The sequence below is a fragment of the Agelaius phoeniceus genome, chromosome 6 (assembly GCF_051311805.1).
Source record: "Agelaius phoeniceus isolate bAgePho1 chromosome 6, bAgePho1.hap1, whole genome shotgun sequence".
Taxonomy (NCBI): domain Eukaryota; kingdom Metazoa; phylum Chordata; class Aves; order Passeriformes; family Icteridae; genus Agelaius; species Agelaius phoeniceus.
Window position 1 is genome coordinate 13,739,343 of NC_135270.1, and position 24,638 is coordinate 13,763,980.

Here is a 24,638-nt window from a genome sequence, read left to right on the forward strand (position 1 = left end):
TATTGCATTGCACTTTGTGATGTGAAATTAAGCACAAAGCTTACAACCTTTGACAAGAGTTACTCAGAAAATGTTGAGAAGGGCATATTATGCTACTGAACCTTGTGGTCAGTCTAGACCCATGGAAAAAAGGGATTTGCCTGGGTGCCTCTGTCTGTTGGGTGGTGGTTCTTGCACCATTCTGGCCATCTTGGTACAATGATGGTATTTGTTCTGGAAAAGTGAATTCTGTGAAGAGCACTGCTTATGGAATGGAAAGAAATCAAAGTTGGAAATAATCCCATTAAACATCTTTTGTTTAAACAGATGTACAATCTACACCATGCCTGGGCAGTGTTTCCTTGGATCCCACAGTGCACCCTCCAAACTCTGGAATTTCACAGCAATTCACTATGCATTCAAATTTCCATTAATACATTCAAGGAGTGAAATCCTTTTTTAACTGCCAAGGGTAGGAGAATCTATTGATACCAGTGAAGAAAGTATTTCCTAAAATTCCTTCCTAAAATTGTATGGTCTTGAGATTTAATCTTTGGATTAGGAATGTTTGTCATCATTAAGTCATCAGCTTTAAACATAAGTAAGCTTTTTTATTATTTACTCTTATCTTTCTTGCCAGCATTGGATGCCAGTAAAAGACTTCATTCTAAACAAAAAACTGTCTGCATTATTGCTGGAGGAAACAGCGCTAAACTACTTTTCCTGCTTTCCAGTCAAAATATCTATAGCCTCTTTCTGAACCATCTTCCTCTAAGTTCCCATCCATTTAGCATGGTAAAGTTGTGTTGCACATCCATAGTATTGTTTAGCAAACATGGTCTCTATTTCCATGGTGTTTGGTTTGGCCTGTAATAGCAATGCACAATGCCAGAGTCAAAAGATGAAATGAAGTTGTTTGGGTGCAAGCAAACAATTCTGATAAATTTATTCCTTTGCTTTAATCCATTTTATTTCATTTACAGAACCCTAGGATTTATAACAATTGATACAAAAAAGAGGAAAGTCTTAATACATTAAAGCACCAAGTTTTTGTTAGTGGACTGAAGTAATTTCAAAGGTAATGGAACCAGTATCCTTGTAAGTACAGATTTGCTAGAGTTCTGTCCATGTGGATGTGAATTCCCCAATTTAGCACAAAGAGTGTTGTCAGGGAAGGCCACTCCTTTCCATGCTTTCCCCAGGAATACTGTGTCAGTCTCTCCTTCTCCACTGTGCTGACAAGTGACTTCCTGCAAATGTTATCCCCAGAGCTTGAACAGCGTGATGGCAGCCAAGAAAAGGACTTTGCATATCCACTGTTGGATCTTTGTATCCAGTGCCAATGCAGGTTTTGCCACAGCCTCCTGTCCGCCTTCCAGGTTTGCAATTTCCTTCTTCAAGTGTGAGGACAGCAGCTGAAGGCTCTCCTCCTGCTCCTTCAACTTCTGAAGGATTTCTTCCCTTCTTTCCTTCTCATGAATAGTTCCCTTCTCTTCAGAGGAGAAGAGCAGCTGGTTGATGTCAACAGCTGCCATCAGCAAAAGGAGTACCCAGAAGATTGCCATGGCAGATCCTTCCTTGGAAGAGAAAGAAAGGTGGAATAAGCCAAGAGTCAGATTCTCAAGAAGAAAAAGAAGCTTCACACTGGAATAAAAGCTTTCGTGTCCTTTCTAGCCCTGAAAAGAGCTGCAGGCCAGAGGAGCTCCTCAGTGCGGGCCTGTTGCTGCAGGTTCCAAACTCAGCTGCCCAAAGAGGCTCCATCAACATGAGATGAGGGGGAAGGTGTGGCACACAGGGAGGCAAAACAGAAATGGCCATGTTTGAGGAGAGAGAAGTCCAGAATTTTGAAATGAAAGGGGAAACAAAGTCTCCCAAACAGCGGGAGGAGAAGAGGGGCCTAACAAGCTGGTGCAGGCCAATGAAGGGGGCTCAGGACAGGCTGGATACAGCAGGACCCTCTGCTGGGAGGCAAGGAATGATGAAGTTCTGTGAAGGAGCTGCTGCTACAGACCTCACACACTGTCACTTGTTCACATGAGTTTTAAATCTCAAAAGAGAGAGAGTTTGTCAGTCTCTCCCTCTGTTACTGAAGGCCTAGAGTCATTGGCATGACCTTGCCTGAACCTGCGGGGCTGGTGGGAGCTCACTTACCAGCAGGTGCCTCTGAACAGTGGGTGCAGCTGTGCTGCAGCACCTCCCTCTGACTCCAACCCGCTCTTGTTGCCTTGGAGACACTCCTGGAGCAGTTGGGTTCCAGGGTCATGGAATCCTGGAGTTGCTCAATACTGGAATCCTAGGGAACCACAGATTCTGGGGCCGATTTTTTAACTTTCACAGAACTCCCAGAATGAATAGGTTGGAAGAGACCTTAAAGATCATTGACTCCAACCCATGCCCTAACACCTTAACTAAACCATGGCACCAAGTGCCACATCCAGTCTTTTTTTAAAGACATCCAGGCATGGTGACTCCACCACCTCCTTTGAGATGATGCTAAGCTGTCAGATTCCTGAGAGTATTCTTCATTAATTTCATTTTCAGTCAGTTTCTAGTCTCTTGTCAATTCCAGTGTTGGGATTATGTTGTTCTTAAAATTCTTTGCCCTTGGGGAATTTACTATAAGCATTGTCAAAAGAATCATAAGTGCTACACACCCAAGCCTCATCCAAAGTCCACCGAAGACAGAGGAGGAATTTAATTTCAGTTTTAAGGAGTGTTGGAACTACATTTCTTAATTTTAAGTTGGTGGTTCATGTTTACTGCTTATGTTATAATCCTCAGGTATCCATGATTATCGCCCAGAAGCCAACGCCCCATTACATTTCAGCTGTTCCACAGAAATATGCTTTATAGCAAGGTGGCTCAGAATTCCCATTTTCAGTTGAAAAATACTGGACTATATTGTGAAAACATTTTTGCCTCAAATGTTTTGTGATAAAGTACAATGCCATCACAGGCAAAGCATGATGGACAAAGAGATAGTATAGCCTGAGTCTTTGCTGTTTCAAGAGGTGGCTTGCAGTGGAGGTACAGTGTGAGTCTGGCTTTTCCTGTTGGTTGTAATTATTGAACCTGCTTTGTTTGCATTTAAACCTTCAGTTAGCCTGGCTTTTGTAGGTTCAACACCTGCACAAAAGAAAATTAAAGCATCCAGGAACACTAACCATCTAGTTCTGACTGCAATGTGAATGGAAAGAGAAGGGAATGCATCTGAGATAGAAGCAAAACACAATATGAAAGAGGCAGGAAAATTACTCTATTTAAGCTGCTGAACTTACTAAAAAAATTTTGTAGTGACTCCAAGTGTAAAATAGCAACATGAAATGTTTGTGTCTAAGAAGTGAGAAAGGGTGGAATAAGATTTAATTGGAAAGCAAAATGAAGACCTTCTACTAAGGAGTAGTTAAAGGTTTGGAATAAAACAGGAAATGAGATGCCAATACATGGACCTGCCAAAGATGCATAATAACGAATAATCTATCATTCTCTAGGGCAAACAAAATTAATTTATCCCTTTTCCTCTAAACAAAGGAACTTCAGTGATTCTATACATGGTATTTACCATTAAATACAAAAAACTAGCAATTAGACAAAGGGGCAATGACAAAGGGTACTTTTGAAAGTACACAATTAGAAGTGAGCTCGAAGTATTGAAGAAAAGGAGGCAGTAATCGAAATATCAATGTTATGCATTTGGAGGCTGGGGACAAGAAAGTCTGCAACAACCTGTAGTTTATTCTATGGAAAACAAAATAGGAAGAGGACCTATATATGCTGGCTGATTGAGATGACTGTGACTGCCTTTGCCAGTAAGATGTGGTGATGAAAGCAGGAAGCTCAGTCCTAGGCTGTGTGAAATGAGATTTCTGGCTGAGATAAGGTCGAACTAGTATCACTCAAAATTGCTGTTAGACTTTGTTTTCTATCTAGCATGACATCAAGTCTTTCAGTAAAAAATTAATTTTACAGGAACTACAAATTTATTCAAAGCAGAGGTCTGGAAAGGATGTAGTTTCATAAAAGGAATCTGAAGAATTTTGCTTGTCAAGTCTTGCAAATCAGAAGCTGGGAACATGTGCTTGCTTTCTAGAAATGCATTCAAAGATAAAATCTTGTTTAAAAGGAAAGATGAAACCAAATGGGAATGAACTGGCTTTTAAGAAATTCAGATTAAAAATAAGAAACTTCTAACCAAACTTCCACTGTGATTCTAGAATAGCCATTTTATAGAACATATTTGAGCCCTCTAAATTATTTTTAGAGTGATTTTTAAGCCATTTATGAGCAAGTCATCTGATCTGGTTGCTTCTAGTATCAGATGTGTAGGTTTGATGGCATAGATTTCCTTTTCCATCTTCTGACTTCTACAGAAACATATAAACCTGTGCACAAGTACTGAATTTGTTTGATTGGAACCTACTTTCTTATTTGAATGAGACCACCCAAAGTGTTTTTACCTTCTCATTCCAGTATTTGTGACACTGTGTTGCTACTTCTAATATTTTAAATTTGTCTGTTGAAGGGTTAATATTCTGATGGGAATCTTAGAAAAGCTAACATCAGACTGTCCTTTTCTCACCTTTTTTTGACAGTTTTAGGTGGAGCTGCTGTATAATAGATGTGAACAAGGGTCTCCAAATTTCTCTAGTCTCCTGAGTGATACTGATCTCATAGCTCCCTGTAAAATGCTTGTTGTTCCCTTCATTAAGTAATCCAGGCTTTACTTAATCAGAAGGGTTAGGACCTTAAATGAGTAAATAGTAGAAGGTGAAGGGCTAATGCTGCTGCTCATAATGCATGTCATAACTCCTTTGAATAAGGCAGAGAGAGCTGTAGTGTTTGTTATTAAACTACAAATTAAGGCAGATTTGGAGGAAGAAAAAAACAACGTTCAATGAGGTACTAGTGCTATTTTCATGGACTCTCATGTTAGTCTCCAAATTAGTCATTGCTTGTGATTGTGTCTGAGCACTTCCACTGCCTGTGGCCCCAAATTATGTCCGGTGTTGTTTTTCTCCTTTTCACTTTCATTACTAGTTCTCCCTCCCTGCCAGGTGTCTCTTGTAGCATAATCTTATAAGGCCATGAGGAATATTGTCCCCTTCAGTTACAAGTGTAGCCTGAGCACTGGGAAGCAGTGAGCCAGGGTGAGCTCTCTTGAGCACATTCTCTCCTGTTGCTGGCCTTGTTCACTTTTCTCCTTCACAACACAGGAAACATGCCCTGGTAATTGTGGGAGTGAGAACTGTGTGTGTACTCAGGAATCTGCAATTTAAACGTGTGCTGATGGCAACATCCCTTCAGGATTTATCATCGTGCTTCAGTCACCGTGTCAGATTTTAAACTCCTGGAAGAATCTGCAAGGAAGTTCTGAGAAGATTTGTCATGCAATGTTCCATGAGGCACATTCCTCTTACTTTGGGCTAAATGAAGTCAAAAGTCACGGATTTTGCCATTGTGCACAAAGCTAAACTCACTCAGCTCTGCTGTCTCATCTCTCAGGAAAACTATAATTGCTGCACCTTTTTGCAAGACTCAGGCTGTCATTTGCAAAGAGATTGAGTCATGGAATCCTTCATCTTCAGTACTATTTTTGTCTGTGCACTGGAGAACAAATCATCAGGTAACATGCTGATCAAAAGAACCAATATCCTTTACAAACCAATATCCTTCACAAAGCTGGGTTGGCAGATTATTTTTTGCCCCATCCCTCATGTCCAAATTTTAGAGTGGCTATAATTGCCTGTTTCTAAGTCTGGTGGATTCCTTAAATTGGATCAAAGCTCATTAAGTCTGATTTGAGTCCTTAACAGTTTGTTAAATCTGAATATGCCAATATCACAGGGTCCAACAAACTTGGTTGTTTTGAAAGCTTTCCTTGGTTTACTATCTTAAATGACACTGGAAATGCAATAATATTCATTTTTAGTATGAATTAATTATACCATACAAGTACAAATTCAACAGACATTTTGGATGGTAAGCATTGTGACAATAATACCATGTTTTGTTCAGCTTTGCCTGAAAAGAGGCTAATTAACAGCCTTACAATGCCATTAACTTGCTGATAGTGGGGCTTTTTTGAATTTTCCTCCTTTCTCTCAGGAAATTATATTCTTTAACTGTGGTCTTTAACTTCTGTGAGCTCAGTGGCTTGTGTGTTTGTCAAGATAACTAATGTTTTAGCAACTTAATGTGCCAGGCAGGAAGTAAAACTCCTCAAAACCAGCTTGAACATTGCCTTAGTATCCCTTCAGCTGATGGAGGTTGGATAGGACTGGACCTACTTAACTCTTCCCATGTACAGAAAATTAGTACATAAGTTTATCCTAGACTTTGCATGAACTAATCAGCAAGCTTAGCTAGGCTGTGGTTTTACAGAGTGACTTCCTTAAGCTCTGCAGTGTGCCAGCAATTCTGGACTGGTATAATATTTCCAGACATCTTTAGAGGGACAACTTACAGTGAGGCTTTCTCAGAAAAATGTAAAGATCTGAGGAGAACACTGGTGCAGCATTTAACACTAAATTATTTATATGGCCTTTAAAAGAGGCCTGATGGAACAACTGTAAGTTCACACATCATATCTTATATATTACAAGCGATTACTGTGTTTTTGCTTTCCTTATAGACTTTTCTACAGTGGTGATCTTTGAGTAATTTTGCATTATTCATTATACTGACTAAATTGGGGAAGTTTTCAGATTTTGGTAACTGTAACAATTTTGAGTAATCATTGAGGCTAATTAAAATAACCCTTTCAATATAGCCTGTTAACTTTTTTAAAACCTAGAAACTAGCTTTTATCCTTGTGTTCTAAAGGTTTAAATAATTCCTACTAAAGTCACCTTTTGTCACAGTGAGGTTGGATTGCTAGTGTCCTATTGGAAAAGAAGTAGATAAAATTAAGAGGAAAAAGAAAAAGAATACCCTGCAAACCATCTGGCTGTACTTTTATCTTGCTGCATTGAGTACAAACCCTAAATATTTGTAGGATTCTATTACCTTAGGAATGATCTACACAGTCAACGCACTCACTTAAAAAACAGGAATACGATTCTTATCTACCTCAAAGCTACTCTGTGTGTTTTAAGCTATCTCTCCAGCTAGCTCTACGAAATTTTGCCCAAATCAGTGCAAATGCAATATTGTCTATCTACAGGGCTCTTTTATGTGATTAATATCATGTAAAGCAATTGAGGAAAAATGAGCACTGTCTCTATGGCTCTTCACTCTCTCCTTCCACTGAGAGTTGAGCTCTGCTGGCCATTGTATTGATGTGGAAATTGGCCCTGGCTATATTGCATACCCATGAATAATTTTGAAAAGATGAATTAGGAAAAAATTAGAGATTATTTATGTTCAAAGAGGGGGTGAAATTCATTCAATAAGTTGTTTGTTGCCAATTAATTACCTACCACTAATTAGAATAATAAATTTGCACACAGTTGTAAGATTTGGCATTGACTTTCACCATAGGCTTATCTGGAAGCAGTACTAAATGCTATCATTAGCATTGGTAATAAATCTGTCATATTAGGTGCAAATGGATAAAAAGGCTAAGAAGCCTTGGAAACATAATTTGACTGAGCAGAAGTCTTTACACTTTATAAATATGACCACTGGAATTATTCACATGAATTGATCAGCTCCGACTTCGACACAATGTTATAAAACATGAAACTTTTGCACTTAGTGAAACTCAGTGCTAAATTGGAGGTATAACTCTTTTTCATGATAACATTTGCAATTTAAAACACAAGTGTGCATGCTGCCAGTAAAATGGTGGTAAAGAGCTTCAAGATGGAAATTTTAAACAGATGATCTAGTCATTAACTCTTGACTTTTGTGTTCATGTAACATCAACATGAGAGAGATCAATCATTTTGATATCAATCCACCTTCTCTGTCCTAAAAATCTTAATTTGTTAGTTAACAAACTACTTAAGAGATGATAGAAAGTAGCAAAAAAAAAAAGAAGAAGAGGAGGGAGAAGAGAAATGCTGGTAAGAGAGCTTTGAATATCATATGTCTCTTAGATATTTAAAATAGGAGTATTTTTTTAATGTCTTTACCCAGGAAGAAATTTATCTGCAATGTGTTGTGTAGCACAGAAACATCTCTATTAAACAAGGTCCAAACATCTTTTGAACTAACACACTTCTAATGGGCTGTTGCTCTAAGTTGGCCTCAGCCAGTGACACCAGAGGATTTTTTCCAAATGACACAATTTTTTAAAGATTATGTTTTTTGGAAAGCACACTAGAATTCAGAGTATTCAAATTGCTTCTTAGTCAAGTTCAGTTGAGTGCTCTTGAAAACTGTGTCAAATACTTTACAACCTCAATTAAAACAGAATGACTTTTAAGGAATGTTGGAGACTTTCTCTTGAATTTTCTTTTTGCACTGAATTATTTTACAACTGTTTTTATATTAAATGATGCCTTTATAATGTAGAGTCTAGATAAATTGCTTTTTTGTCAATATGCCACGGCATACTAAATTCAGTAATTTTAACTAGTGGGTAGCTACTATCCATCCATGTATCTATACATCTCCCTTTCAAGAAGGAAATCCTAAAGGCACAGGAGCAGGCTGGGACTATGTGCTGCCAAAAGATGAGCCAGCAGGGAAGAAGTCTGGCCTGGCTGAACAGAGAGCCTTGGCTGGAATTCAGGAAAAAAAAGGGCAAGTTTATCACCTCTTGAAAAGGGAGAGCCACTTTTGTGAGCTACAAGGATGCCATGGGTTATGCAGGGAGAAAATTAGAAGGGCTAAAGCCCAACCAGAATTAATCTGGCTACTGCTGTAAAAGACAATAAAAAATGGTTCTATAAATACATTGGCAACAAAAGGGAGGCTAAGGGGGACCTCTTCTTTATCAGATGTGGGGGAAAACATGGTGAAAGGAGAAAAGGCTCAGGGCATCCAATGCCTTCTTGCTTCAATCTTTCATAGTAAGAGCAGCTGTTCTGCAGCTTCTCAGCTCCCTGAGATGGAAGATGGGCAGGGAACAGAATGAAGCCCCCATATTTCAAGGGGAAATGATGACAAAAGTCTACAGGATGGATGGGGTCTACGAAAGAATACTGAGGGGGTCCTGCTAGAAGTGCTCAGTGGGTTTTTAGCCAATGTGACACTTATCTTCCAGAAAAGCCACAAGATGCATACAGGGAGCTACAGGCCTGTCAGCCTCACCTCAGAGCCAGGGAAGGTTATGGAAAGGTCATCCTGAGTGCCATCATGCAGCACATCTGGACAACCAGGGGATCTGACAAGGCTTCAGAAAAGGCAGGTCCTGCTTGACCAACCTGACCTCCTCTGACAAGGTGACCCACTTAGTGGATGAGGGAAAGGCTGTAGCTGTTTGTCTGTCTGCCTGGACTGCAGGAAAGACCTTGAGACTGTTTCCCACAGCATTCTGCTGGAGAAAGTCACCATTCATGGCTTGGATGAATATTGTGCGTGACAGACCAGAGCAGGGATTGTCCCCTGTGCTGGGCACTGGTGAGGCCACACCTCGAGTGATGTGTCCAGTTCTGGGCCCCTCACTGCAAGACAGACATTGAGGGGCTGGAGAGAGTCCAGAGAAGGGCAACAGAGCTGGGGAAAGGTCTGGAGCACAAGTCCTGTGAGGAGCAGCTGGTGGTGCTCAGCCTGAAGAGAAGGAGGCTGAGGATTAACAGATCTCTTTTTATTATTGCCTGAAAGAAGGATGGAGCAAGGTGGGGGCTGATCTCTTCTCCCAAATGACCAGTGGTAGAACAAGAAGAAATGCCCCCAAAGTAACCCAGGGGAGGTTTAGATTGAAAATTAGGGAAAATTTCTTCACTGGAAGTGTTGTCAAGCACTGGAATGGACTCCCCATGGAAGTGCTTGAGTCACCATCCCTGGAGGTATTTAAAAGCTGTGTAAAAGTGGTACTTAAAGACAGGATTGAGTGATGGACCTGGCAGTGCTAGGTTCATAGTTGGGCCTGATGGTGTTAGAAGTCTTTTCCAACCTAAATGATTCTATGATTCTATAAACATCAGGGTCTTAGCCAGTTAACCAGATACTTTTGCTGAATTAGAGAGAACTGTGGCAAATCACACAAGTAAGGTCTCTTATGGTTGGGCAAATCTTGTTTAATGTATTTAATACCTGAAAAAATAGTTATAAAAGCAGGACAATATGAAACTGTAAAATACTAGAAGAAATCCATTAATGAACATAAAATAGTACATGTGAGGAGGTAAAGGGAACTGAAGTACAATTTCTTTCTTCACATGTATAGTGAATACATTATTTATTATCACCTGTGAAAAAGATTCTGAAATCAAAATAAGTGTATTTTCAGAAAGGTAAAGATGAAACAGCTCTTTGAAAAACACTTTAGTAAAAAAAAAATAATTTTAAGAATTGTTGGAAAATAGGGGCTGTAAAGAAAATGTGTTTCAAATGCATAAATTTACCTGAATCTTGTATATTGTGTCCTGTTTCCCCATTACATCTTGGGACATAGGGAAACTGGGAAAAAGTGGGAAGAGTAAGGAATGGTCAGAGGGTTGGAATGCTGTCTATAGGGGACAGACTAGATAGACTGAGTTTCTATACCATGGAAATTAAACAACCTAGAGAAGATGGGGTAGAGCAGACAAAATACTGAATTGCATGAAGAGGGTGAATACAGAACCATCATTTCATTTACACTGTCTCTTAGAATATAGCAACTAAAGTGTTTGTGTTCATATCTCCTGGTAGCAAGTTTAAAATAAACAATAAGAAACACTTTTTCATACCAAAAAAAAAAAATAAACAATGTGAGACACTGCCACTAGATGTTGCAAAGGCCAAAAGTTTAACTGAGTTCAAAAAGGGATTAATGGCTACTTTTGTTTCATGAATTGTAAAAACATCCTACTCAGACACAGCTTCTGGCTGAGGAAGTTCCTAAACCACTAATTGCCAGAAGATGGGAAGGAGGGGTTGCTCAGCTCTTGCCACACTTCTTATAATCTTTCCTTATGCATCTCCTAATGGGCATGTTGGGACCAGGATAATGGGCTAAACAGAGTTTATTTGTTTTTTTTTGTCTGAACCATTATGGTTGTTTTTATTTTGTAGGCGTAGATTTTTTTTTTCAGTAATGGGGAGACAAAATGGAAATTTCCAACTTGTTATTTGAGCTCTGTAAATGCCATCTGGAATATGATTCTTAACAGCTAATTAGGGATGATCACACTTTTTTGCTTTCTTCATTTTAATATGTAAAAATGAGTATAAAAATTCATCTGTGCAATGCTTAAGATGATTTTCTTTACATACAGTGAGATTTGGATGAAGGTGAATAATTTATGTATTTCATTTGAGCGATAATGGTGTGTGCCTAATTTAAACAACAATGTGTCAGAAAAGCTAACTGTAAGCAGGGATAGTTTTCTATGGTCCTCTAGAAGGAGATGAATGGTATCATTTTTTGCTCTTGTCAGTTAAGGAATATTAAGTTTCAGTGAAAAAATATCCTACATTCTACAGTTATACTTCTGGCAATTAGTAGGAACAGAAGCAAACAAGGAGAGTTTCTTTAACATCCATGCTTTTTATTTTTTTCATTGTGCAAATCTTATTTCCTCTGTTTCTCCTCCTTAGAGTGAAGAAGGGCTTTTTGGGACTAAAGGAAATATGAATTACTTTTTTTCTTGGGGTTTTTTGTTTGTCTGTTTTTGTTTTGTTTTGTTTTTTTCCTCACTAACTTTCTATTCTAGATTTTTGTCCATGGGAATTTATAATGTAGAAGTTTATTTCTACTTACTAAACAGAAATTTAATTAATCATCACAGTGCACTTTGGAAATGAAAGATACATTATTCTGTGTCGAATGAGTTTATCCTGTTCTGCATGCAAACTATGCACATTGTTATAAATCATGGTCTCAAACTTCTAAAGTTGTTGTTTTTGTTTATTAGGAAACCTTGCTTCAGATCCAAAAAGGCAATAAGGAGACTACACATAGCAAAGAGAAAGTGGGCCTCAATCGATCATGAAATGCAATTACACAATATTCAGAGCTGAGTGAAATAAAGACCTTAAATAGCAGTAGCCCGTAAAGTTCAAAATTAAAAGTAGTTTCATCATATATTGTGAAAAGGGAGATTGAATCAATGAAACTGATCTCTTGTATCTTGTTTGCTGTCAATTTACATGAAATGATACTTGAGGTGAGCCTCCTTTTCCTGTATACGTAAATATATTTTGTTTATTTATGGAATATTACTGGAGTAGTCTGGCAGGAGATTTCTGGAGTTCAGCTGATGCTCACGGTATAAATGGAAGCACAAGATTTGAAAAAGGGCTTCCACCTGGTCCTCCTTAGCTTAGCTAATGTGATTGCAGATTTTATTCTAGCAGTAAGGCTTTATATAACAGCACAGAATGTTACTGCAACATATTAAAATAAATCAGTATCTGAATTAAAAGAATAGGGAATTTTTCTTTTTGTCCTTTCTGGCATAGTATCATAAAATCTGCATGTGTATCCAGAAAGTAGACAACAATCTACTATGACTAATCTGTCATATTAACTGTAGGATACTAAAAGAAGTTTGAAAAAATAGTTAAATCCATTTTCTCTTGCTTTCACTTAATCTAATAACTTCTTTACCTTTTATTTTCAATTCTTTGGAAAATTTTAGTATGGTTGGGGTGAGGATTAAAATGTTTTTATTAGGATCTGGGTGCCTTATAAGAAAAAAAAAATCTAGGCATCTTCATCTCGAGACCCTATGAAATTTGTGCCTCAAATTTTGACCCTATGAAATTTTGATGCCTCAAAAAATGAACTCAGAATCAGTGCAACTTCTGCCTCAAGTACCACATTTTACTGGCTGGAGGGTGCAAGGGCACAAAATGCAGGCTCACTGCCCTTCTGTCACGGGAACACTTGTCAAGGAGCTTTTCAGCCTTGCTGGTTCGCATCACATTTGTTGTAAAAAAATGCGCTTTGGAAGTCAGTGTGCAAAATGTACAGAGAACAGTGAGAAAAAAGGGGGAAGGTAAAAGTCTGATCAGGGAGTAGAATCCAGCTCTAGTTGCAGGGATTATGACAGGGAACAGATATTGCAGTATTGTTCACTGTCTTGGTTTGGCTGCATAAGTTTGGAAGGGCTTTGGAGAGGTGCTGCAAGGTAAAATTATATTTTAAGTGCTTGATAGGCCAAGTGTCTAGGAAAATATAACAGGCCCATAAACAACAAGCAAACACACCCATAACTCTGTTCCTTCTCCCATATAAAACTCTGAACTTACAAGAAACACTTTCCCCAAAAACTATAATCAAAACTTTTTACTTATCTCTAATATCCACTGATTTCTCAGACATAATTTTATAGTGGGGTGTGTGCTATAAAAGTGATTAGAAATCCAGAACTTGCTTTTGGAAAAAAGAGCTAAATGTGTCACTGTGTTACTTACTGCAAGCAAATTGTTTGTTCAATTATTTGGCTTTGGCCAATCAATTGGTCAATCAAGCAACCTAGTAGTGGGTGATGTGTGGTTACAGCTGGTTACCACCAGCTGTGTGGTGCTGCAGCTGGTGGTTATTCTAAGGTAGTTTTGCTTTCCCTCATTCTTCCCTCTCTTTCTCTGCCTTGCAGCATGCACCTAATCCAGGTGGACTCTGTTCAGCGATGGATGGAGGACCTGAAGCTGATGACAGACTGCGAATGCATGTGCATTCTCCAGTCCAAGCCCATCAGCATTGAGAAGGATGAACAAAATGAACTCATCCTCTCCTCACAGTACAGCACTTGTGATAACTTGCAGCTCCTGCTGAAGAGAGCTTGGATCATCAGCACCGAGCTGACCAGGATTGCCCAGAAGCTGGAGAAGAACAGGTGGCAGAAGGTCCACAGCATGACAGTGAGAGTCAACTGCCACGTGCACTCCATGGTAAACGAGTACAACACCTTCACCAGGAGCTCTTCAGAAGAAATGCACCAGGTGAGAGGATGCCTTACTTGATGTGTTTCTTTTGCTTTTGGAATTTTTATTCTATTGTAATAATTAAAACTTGCTTTAAACAATCTGTAAGAAGTTCTTACATACTGATACTGGTCCCTTGTTTAAGACTTTCCAATCCCTTTTCAGCAATGGAAGTCTTCTTGACTTACTTTGGGTCCTATTTTATCATAGGCTATTCTGAATGTTAATAATGTTAACAAATCACATGGAAAAAAATGTTTTGCTTTTGAGGACTACAGAACTGAAGTATTTTGACACCCCATCTGTGAGTTCCTTTGCATTTAAAATGTAGAAAATGCTACTTTTTTGGTAAACCTCAGTTTTATCTCTACCAGTTTTATTCAGAAAAGTAGATGAAGGGTGTTCATATGAAATATCATGTTTTGAGAGAGTTTTCAATTAGCAAACAAGTATTATTTATTGTTATAAAGCAGTCGCGTGTATGGATATAACTTTAAAACCACTTTCTCTTGCTCTCTCTGCAGCTTGAAAAACTCTTAATAGACAAGTGCTCAGAATTTACAGCATTCACAGAAAGGTAACTTAAATTTTGTAGCTGAAATATTAATTTTGCTGTTTTATTACATTGTAGAACTTCTGATGAGAAGCACAAATCCATAAGCACCCCCTCAATTGTTTGAACTAGGCTGCTGTAACTCTGCAAGGCTTTCCAAGTGTTAATCTCTGGTGGATGAAGGGAGTTGCTCTTACCCAAACTGCATCCTAGTGAAAGATGGGATCTGCTGTTGCACAAAGAGTCTGATATAGACACAAAGTTACACACAAGTGGATTTTTCAGGACTTTTAGACATCAAGGGAGAAAGTCGGGCTGTGACAGATATTGCTGACAAAGTTCCCTTCTAGTTCTGTGGAGTCAGGATTTCAGCTGGTGTGAAAACTTGGAGTTTGAGACTTGTACTACATGTTCCTGTATGAACATATCCATGTACTGTAAATCAAACCAAAACAAATACACATTCCTTTAAATTGTAGTTGTAGGTTTACTCATGCCCCTGCACTCTAGAATGCTGGGACTGGAAAATAAAAATCTCTGTATTTCTTCTCATGCTGTTTTTGCTTTCTAACATAAGTTACCCATTTCCTCCAGCACAATTCAATCACTCTTTTTTGGTTTGCTTTAAACATTGTGCAAGTCATTCTGTTTTGGGGATATCATCAGGGAAAAAGCACCATCTAATTATCAGGAAATAACATTTTTTGGAGCACTATTGCTTTGTGCCAAACCCACAGAGCTCACATTTGTGTTTTATATTTTACTATAAGACACATGGATTTAATAATGAGCTCCAGTCCCAAAGTGTCTGCCCTAAATCAGACCTCCCCTTTCTTGTCTTTTTTTGACAAAAAATTGATATAGGTGTCTGACAGACAGGTAAAGCTGAAAATGTAACCTGTGTGCAGGTAGAGGCTGATCACCCAAGCTATATCTTCCATTACAGTGGCCTGCCTGAGTGGAAGATGTTTTGACAATACAAATGAATGTGTTTCTATGAGGAAGCATTTGTTATTTCATTTGAGTTGTTTAAAGTTCTCCATCTCTATCTCATTTCTTCAATGACAGCCAAACATCACTGGTTACAGGATGACTTTTCTAACTCTGTAAAGGTGCTTTATGTATCTTTCTGTAGAGAGGGCCAAATTTTATTTTTGATTATGTTGTTTAGCTCATCTGGGCACACATTTCTTTCTTCATCCTTATCATTAAACTATGACAAAGAAGGTAAAGAAATGAAAATTGCTGAAATATTGATTATGAAAAATGGGTGGGTATGCACAGCAGCAGTTGAAATGCAGGCATCCAAGAATGAAACTATCAGCATAATAGGAAAAGAGCAGTGCTGCACTGTATAAACACAGCGTCTGCAGCAAAATTTAGCCTGCACTCTGTGAGGTAAAGTGGGATCCCAAAATTATTCAGTAGTGTCCATCCTTTCATGGTGTATTTACTCTGTGTAGACAAAGCTTTGACTGAACTCTGGAATGATGCTAATGACACAAAGTCCTTGTGAACAGCTGAATTCCAGTTATATCCTGTGATTAACATGGGGCTCACCTCTGATAATCATCTTTTGTATCTTTTTTTCCTTCATCCCTTTCCCATCTCTTTCTTTTCAGGTGCTTGCAGACTGAAGATGAAGAGATACTGAAGTCCATGAAATCTTGTGTTAACGAAACACTCACGACCGTGGCCCAATATTTTGGCCAGTTGATAGAGCTGGTTTTAACACAAGAGGCACAGGTTAGTTTATAGTTTAAAAAGTTCCAAACCAAAAAGCTCTTTCAAAATAGTTGGATCTTGAGGGCAACAATCCATTAAGGATCCAAGGCTGGGTTGGATGAGGCTTGAAACCTGATCTAGTGGAAGGTGTCGCTGCTCATAGCAGGGAGACAGCAACTAAATTATTTTAGAAGCCCCTTCCAACCCAAGGCATTCTCTAATTCTGTTATTAAGAGGAGGATTAGAATTACAGCTCTCAATTTTCAACAAATTTATGATCAAGAACTCAAATATGTTGCAATGAGATTTAGGTGTTCACATTCTCAAATTCTCCAATAAACTCAAATCCCAAACAAAATGATCTTTTGGCTCACCATGTTATTTATTTTTCCTGATGTCTCTTTCTTGCAAGGCTCTAAATGATGACTTCTGATTGTCCCTTCTAGCCTTACCCATTCTGTGATTCTGAATCTGTGAAGTACATGGAATAATTACTCTGAGGCTGCAAATGCATTAATTCTTTTCCATTAGATTATTGAAATTTTTGAAATAATTATTGAAATAATTGCAATTTGCAAGTCTAGCCAACCTATCTTGACCCTTCCCTTCCCTTCCCTTCCCTTCCCTTCCCTTCCCTTCCCTTCCCTTCCCTTCCCTTCCCTTCCCTTCCCTTCCCTTCCCTTCCCTTCCCTTCCCTTCCCTTCCCTTCCCTTCCCTTCCCTTCCCTTCCCTTCCCTTCCCTTCCCTTCCCTTCCCTTCCCTTCCCTTCCCTTCCCTTCCCTTCCCTTCCCTTCCCTTCCCTTCCCTCATCTCAAATGTAATTCTACTCAAATAACTTGTCCATGTTTTAGAGGTAATTTTATGCTGAAATTTTGTGTTCTTGCAGCAGAAAAAGAGGAAAGGAGAAGCTTAGTGAGCACAAATAGTTAAAAAAGTATTTATTACAGTAACAAAACAAAATTAATGAATGCTATTGGTAAAACTCTAGCATACCCTGATGTGTTAAGATGGCAAAAATGTTGTGGTAGTTTCAGAAAACTCCCTTCTAGTTTTAAAGGGTTATCACTAGGAGGTGAGAATATCCCAAATATATTTGCAGAACTGCAGTCAAACTAACCAGCTACCTCCTAATGCTCTTTGGTGGGATTTATGAGAACTCCATGAAATGTATGAGTTGGAGTGTGTAAATAACTTTGCATATTTCAAATTCAGTGAGTAGGTAACCATTGTTAGGATGTTTATTATTGAAGTCTGAATATCATCCCTACTGATATTTCTGCCTTTGGGCATCTTGGCACCTAGTGACACACCTGAAATCCTACTCCCTTCTTCTTATAAGGGAGTGGAATTATTGATGCCACATCATCTTATGTGTATTTGTGTGACTGAAGGATATAGAACTCATTAATAAAATTTTTTTTATGAACAGTTTTCTGAGCCATTCAGTCAGGCTGTGTGCCCACTTCTGTCATAAAACCACAATGTCTGGGGATAGTTTGCTGCTCTGAAGCAGACTAAGTGTCTGTGTGAGAGGTTTCAGCTTAAATTGTGTAAAGAGCCTTTTTTCTAATCAGTGTATCAGGATATAATTCAGGATAGGTTCATACCAAATTGTGAACTCTTAAGCTATGTCTTTTATGGAGCATTTTTCTAATGCATTATTATGGAGCATTTTTCTAATGCTAAAGGTGGAAGAACAGAGCCTCTTAAAGGCAAGGTAATTGAATTTTGTATAAATAACACTGTAAAATGTGGGATACTTCCTTGCATTTCTTTCAAAGTTGGATTAAATGCAAAAATGCTTACCTTCCTCCTCCTAGCAAATAGAATTAAATTACTCTAGTGAATCTATGTCTTTTTTCAGAAACATAAAATGAAATGGACTTCATGTTCTTTTCACAGCTGTGCTTCTCTAAAGCTGCATTGACACAAATGCAAAAGCAAGACAATTTTTTACAAAGATTAAAAAATATTTAATCTATTTCCTACATGGGAGAAATAAACTGTATTTCTTTATAAGAATGTCTATTTGTCAGTAATGTTTTGACTGAGAGTAATGATGAACCCAGAGCCTTAGAAGGTAGTGTATGACAGGGTGTAGCAATATTTCTTATAAATAAAGTGGAAATCTTGTATCACCACGTGATTCAGCTTCTACACTAAATTGGTTGCCTTCTGAAAATTCTGGTTCAATCCCAGACAAAACACAATAATTAAACATTATTATTAATATTTACTGGAGTGCTCCATACCGCACGTTCTCAAGCACGTACCCATTGTCTTGCTCTGTTAATATTTATTTTTAAATATCCCTGTCCTTGGTTCTGTGTACTCAAACGCAGTGATAGATGTGTGCTGCCAGTCTGAGTGCCCCACTTTTGTGTCCTGTATCCCCCAGAACCTGCTGAGGCAGGTAGAGCTCTCGGGCAGCCTGTACGTGACGGAGTCGGCCATCAGCAGTTTGTTCAGCCTTGCCCAGGAGGGAGCTCACCTCTGCCGCATCATAGCCAAGGTAAGGGATCCATGCACTAACCCAGAGCAGACTGGCAGAACAAGAAACTCATTTCACTAAAGAGAAACAAAATTTACTCAGAGAAACTACATTTCTCTCTTCTTGTGGTGCTTTTGCAAGTTGTAATCTACAGAGTTTACTACCAGAACTATTGCATTAGAGGTTTTTTTCTTAAGAGGCCCACATCCCCCTGATTTTTAATTTAATAATGCCCACTACCTGTGCAAGCAACTTCAATAGGTCAGCTCCAACAGGCTTCTCAGCATTGCTTCCATTGCAGTTGTCCTTTTGCCATCTAAGGTATTATCACTCCATAATTCTGGGAACTTTTGTAGGGTCTCTCCTGACAGTACTTTTTAACTACCAGCCATGGAAATGGAGAGAAACTTTACAATGGACTGTGGCAGACTGTGCAGAGAAACAGCAAGACCTCTTCAGCTGTGTGTAGGGGAGGCTAAAGGTATTACTAAAGATGTAAATTTTTTAATACTTTGCATTAATTGTTATCCTTTTACAAAAGACCCATCATTGCAGTTCCTCCTGTCAGTGAGTGTTCTCATTTACTGAGTAGTTGGTACTAACTTTTGGTATAAATGAGTCATTCTGTCAAGATCCATGATACTGGAAATCCCTGCAGAGTTTGCACCTTCGAGGACACTTGGATCTTGAAGAAGTGAGAATGGTGGGACATGGTGTCTTGTTGAGGATAGGATAATCACAACCACAGGGCATGCAGAATGAGGAAAACCTCCCTCCCCCAGCTACTGCTGTGCCAGTTCCTTGTCCCACTCAGAGGCAGGGTTAGACAGCAGCATTTAATTACTTCTGATGTACCCTTAGATGGATATTTACACCATAGAAGGTACTCCTCTGTTCTGAAGGCTGAGAACAAGTCAGACTCAGAAACCTGTAGTGGATTCTGTCAACAGCTTGAGAGGTTTAGTTTTTTCTAAATTGGTATTTGAGCTCCACTCAGTGGTACCCAAAAACAATGTTAAAATGCTGAGTATTGAGGTAGTGCAGAATTAACAAAGTAAATTGGTCTTTTTGTAATTTTATGGCTTCCATAAGAGTTTAACTTAGCAGAAGTGAAGTCTGAACTTTCATGACTCACTAAGTTAATATATTGCTAAAACCTGGGTGTGTCACAGGTTTTCAACTGAGGAAATGCATCCCCCTATGCAAAGAGCCCTAAGTGGTGTTTGGCTACAAGTTACAGCAGTGATTGCATCACCTGTGCTGTGCCTCTGCCTGCCCTGTGCACTGGGAAATGCATTTGTCCAGGCTGACCATTATCCTTCCCCCTCTGCACTGCCTCAGTTGGTTACAGCATCAGTGACCAGAGGGGCAGAGGAACTGTGACAGACCACAATTTCAAATGAGCTCTGTTCAGACAAAGAAACTTAACAGCACTGAGCTTTGCTTGCTTTGGAAGTTAACTTGCACCTTTCCAAAAGCTCCCAATGTGAATAAGATATGCTTTTATTTATTGTGTGCAGGCTTTTTGGAGTTTCCAGTTTTTGACCGAATAACACATAAATGTTGCTTGTGCTGTCATTCAAGTTTCACTTGTGGCAGGTTTCACAATCTCTGAAGAAGAAAGGGAGAGAGGGGCACTGGCTCAGGTTAGCTATGACATGAATGGTTAGCTGTGACAGTAAAAATTCAGGGTGATTTCCTAACAAAAAATAAACAACAACAAAATCTGAAATTGTTCTCAGTCATTGTGAGGGTGAAAAAGGATTGAAGTTATGCAAAGATCTCAAAAGCTTCTATTGAATCCATATTTCCCTCGAGAGCTCTCATAGTATCCTTGATAAAAACTACCCAGAGATTGTTTACTGTGAAAGCAAAATTCAAAAAATTTGTCCATGTATCCTTGAAGTCTTACTCTTCATGACAAAGTGTGATCTTGTGGAACACTGCTGTTAGGTTTTTTCCCGTCCCAAGCTATAAGGTACAACCCTAAAGCACACCAATCTTAGAGGTGCAAAAAATGAACCAAGATAGTGTTGTAAAGCTACAACATTATGGGAGCTGGTCTCTCATTTTACAGTTTGGTAAGGGTTTCAGTCATTTCTCTCCTTCTACCCCACCCCCTGCTAATATTTTACAGATATTAAAAAAATAAAATTCTCTATGATGAAGCATCACCCATAATTTTATTCCACCTACAGGCATTCTTTGACACTTTCTTTTTTAGCATGTAACTTTGTAATCTGCTGTGAAAAAAAAATGCTGCTGACTCACCCTGCCAGCCAGTAGTAGTTCTCACTAGCTGTCAGAGACATCAAACCTAAGGTCTGCAACAAAAATGAGTAGTAGCATGGACAAGATAAGAAAATTAGCATTACTTGGAGCAAATGGGTTATAAATAGATTTGGATTTGTAACAACCAGAAGAATTTGTAAAACTCTGTTTATGAGTTAAAATAAATAGGTCATAGAGTGATAAAGAATATATTTTTTTAAAAAAATCATTTTACTGATGATAGAGTCCAATTCCAACTGTACTGAACAGAGTGCTGTGACAATAGGCTTGTATAGGAGAAAGGAACAAAAATGAAGATATTCATACCTCATAACAGCCCCCCTGGAGAATACTTGACTACTGGCATTCCTCATGGCTGTACAGCAGATCATTTGCTCTGAGAAGCTTCTAATGCATCTTGCCTTCCTTTCTTTATATGCCAGTTCCTTTTCTAGCAGCTATTTACTATGAAGATCTCTTTGGAGGTCATCTGTCAAGATAATTAATTATAAATTTTGTCAAAACCTTGATGAGTATTTACTGCACCTGTTGTCATTTCAGGCTGAAACCACAAAATATTCCACCTTAGAATTAGCTGCCTTTTTTCTTCCCCTCTTTATTCACTCAATCCACGTAGTTTTGGTGATTGTATTTCAGGTGATTATATTACCTAAAACTAGCCCTTCTGAACAGCATCCCACAAAATTGAGTTCCTGTTAATCCAATATAGGAGAGAAGTAGTTCATCACATGGTAAAGCAAGTGTCCCTCTCTTCCTCTGAATGTTTACCCACTGGACCAGTTTATTTATGTCCCTGTCAGATGGAATGGTTTGGCATCATTGCAAAAGATACAGGGGATGAATCTTGAAAAAGGGGAATAAATTCTGAGAAATGCTCTGATCCGAGTGAGGAGTCTGGTTTTGACAAGCCATGGAATCAGGTTCAGTATTTTCCACCCCTCCAATATTTCACTTACACATCTCTCGGTTCATTACTCATGGTCAATATTTTACAGCTTAGTGATGGCACATGGAGCACAAAATAAAGAGTACAGATCTCCTCTTGACAAATGCAGTGATAAATCACTTCCTGTCCATCAAAGGCAAAATCAGGGCCCCCATTTGGCATAGAAAAGGCTTAAAGCAATGTGCCAACATCACTTGATCATTACTAGATTTATCCACAAACTTCTGCTTATTATGGCCGAAGCAGAGAATCAGATCATCCCTGATTCAATTGAACTGTGGGAAAATTCAAATTGATAATGAAATTTGAGCAAAGATCCCAACAAAACTGTTACCTTTGGCTTAGGACTGACATAAATACTTTTCAAATGTTTTTCCTTATATTTTTAATAGATAATTTAATTTCTGCTTGTGTGAAATATCAGTATCCTTTTGTGGAAGGGAAAGTATGACTGAAACTTTTGTGTTAGTGTACAGCCTCTTTTTTAATTTAAAGGCTCAGAAATATCTTTCTGTATTAGGCTTTAAATAGTAGTATTAGATATAAAATAACAGACACATGAATGCTTCTTACAATTTCAGAAATAAGTTTTATTCCTAAAAAATTTAAGTGAGGCTATTATTTTCACTAATGCCACAGAAATTCCATGTATTTGTGTAAAGACATGATCTAAAATTTCTATCTGGAAAATATGTTGAAGAGTTAATTTTGTCTAATTCTCTATGACTTGGTATAAATTTTTTGTTAAACTGAACAGAGGGCTTTGCTTCCTCTATTATTCTCTACTGTATTCAAGCAAAACTGGTATAAAAATATAGAATTCTGAAAATGAATAAAGGCTGAATTGTAGCCCAGGGTTTTAAGTCAGTATAACCTGTTGAGCTTTCAAATAATGGTTGAGGAGAAAATGGCTGAGGAAAAAATAGATAATTTCTGTGAATCTAAAAATATTTTTAAACAGAGTCTAATGAAACAGGCTTAAAAAAAGGGTGTACTTTTTCACTTGGTCCATGATTTCAACTATTTTTAATTTACTGCTGTAATCTGAACACTTCAGGCAGAGCTCTTTCATCTGTCATCAATAATTTAAATGCTTTCATCTTCAACATATGTCTGATCCTACATCATAAAAGACATATGTAGTCTACCTGATAGCACAACATTTTGAAATGAAAAATAATTTTAAAAACCCCACCACACAAATTGCAACATTGTTGGCATTTATTTATATATTTACATTTGTTATATGAAATTTGCTAAAACTTATATTTACAAGCTGTGTTGGAAATTAATTAAGGATAGCTACTCCAGTATGTACTCAAGTCTTTACCACTATAGTATTTAAAGAAAAACTTTTAGGGATGCAGATTTTATTTGTTAGAGGATGAAGATTTGGATTGTACCTGTTAAGAATTTGACAGATATTTCCACCTGCTTCAAACATATGACCTTCCTGTTCATAATTCTAGCATAAAGCAAATTTTGTGTGGAGCTCAGAAATGTAGAGGAACAGGAAATACATGGTAACAAAAACCTGTTTTATACTAATAATATGGCTGAAGGGTCAGTTAAATGTTACTCTAATTGCCACCTATTGATGGTTCTTTGTAATTTTTGCAGGAATGTCAGGTTTAATTTAAATGGAGCTTGTAACTGGTAGGAGTCAATCACTTAAGCACACCTCCTGCTGAGGTTGTATTACTTTTTCATCACTTAGTGTACAAGCAGCATTAATCCACTTGAGTTCTCTGTGTGAGCTTAACACCCTCCCCATCCCAACCTTGATTAAGTACTAGGGAAACCTCTAGTCCTACTGTCCTGATGGCTGTTTTTCCCCTGCAGGAAGGAGGTGTTGTTGCTCTCTTCAAGATCTGTCGCCAGGATTGTTTCAGGTGCCTTTATCCCCAGACCCTGAGAACGCTGGCGTCAATTTGCTGTGTAGAGGAAGGGATGCACCAGCTGGAAAAGGTGGGCACTTCAGGCTTCCTTACTGACTGTGTCATAAAATAGAGAAGCCCTGTCTTTAATCTCTTCCAGAAATTGATGATTTGGTGGTGTTTGATACCGGTGTTCCATACTATGCTCACCTTTTCTGTGCTGAACACATCTTCAGTCTTCAAAAAATTAATCTCGGCAATAGCATTATCGTATAATCTTTGCACAAATTGGCGATAATTTTGTAAAACAGGTAAACATGTTAGCAACTACATCAAAAAAGGAGAACAAAAACTAGGGAAATTATGTTTTCTGGAGTTTCTAAAGAGTTTAGAAACTCCACTGTTTCAAATCATCCTTAAAATACAGAAAGCTTTATACCTCTTTAAATCCTTTCCTGATGGTCTGATAGGGCTCCTGCTTGTGGCAGTGCTGCAGCTCGTGAGAGTTGTAGTTGCACAGAAAGAAGTGGGGCAGATACAGTCATTAGTCACTCAAAAAGTGTGTCTGCTAATCAGCAGCAGCTTTCAAAAAAGCCACTTTTAACTGCAATGGCCAACATCAAAACATTATCCAGAGAAAATTATATCAACTTAGGCTCCTTTCCTTTCTCACATTCTCTATGTACTGCTATGTTTTGGAAAATGAACACTTCTGGTCACTAAATCATGATCTCATCTTTTGTATTTCATAAAAGAGTCATCTTCCTCAGCTGAATAATGGCCTCTTGAAGTTAATGATAAATGATTTCACTG

General features: G+C 38.3%; 1 protein-coding gene across 1 annotated transcript in view; it reads left to right on the plus strand.

Annotated features, from left to right (window-relative positions):
- Positions 1-24,638, plus strand: part of INSC (INSC spindle orientation adaptor protein) — a 128,635-nt gene that overhangs the window by 58,182 nt on the left and 45,815 nt on the right. The window contains exons 4-8 of the mRNA XM_077179399.1: positions 13,614-13,959; positions 14,466-14,518; positions 16,117-16,240; positions 18,618-18,731; positions 23,791-23,916. Coding sequence (XP_077035514.1) covers positions 13,614-13,959; positions 14,466-14,518; positions 16,117-16,240; positions 18,618-18,731; positions 23,791-23,916 — 763 coding nt within the window. The remainder of the gene's footprint in view (positions 1-13,613; positions 13,960-14,465; positions 14,519-16,116; positions 16,241-18,617; positions 18,732-23,790; positions 23,917-24,638) is intronic.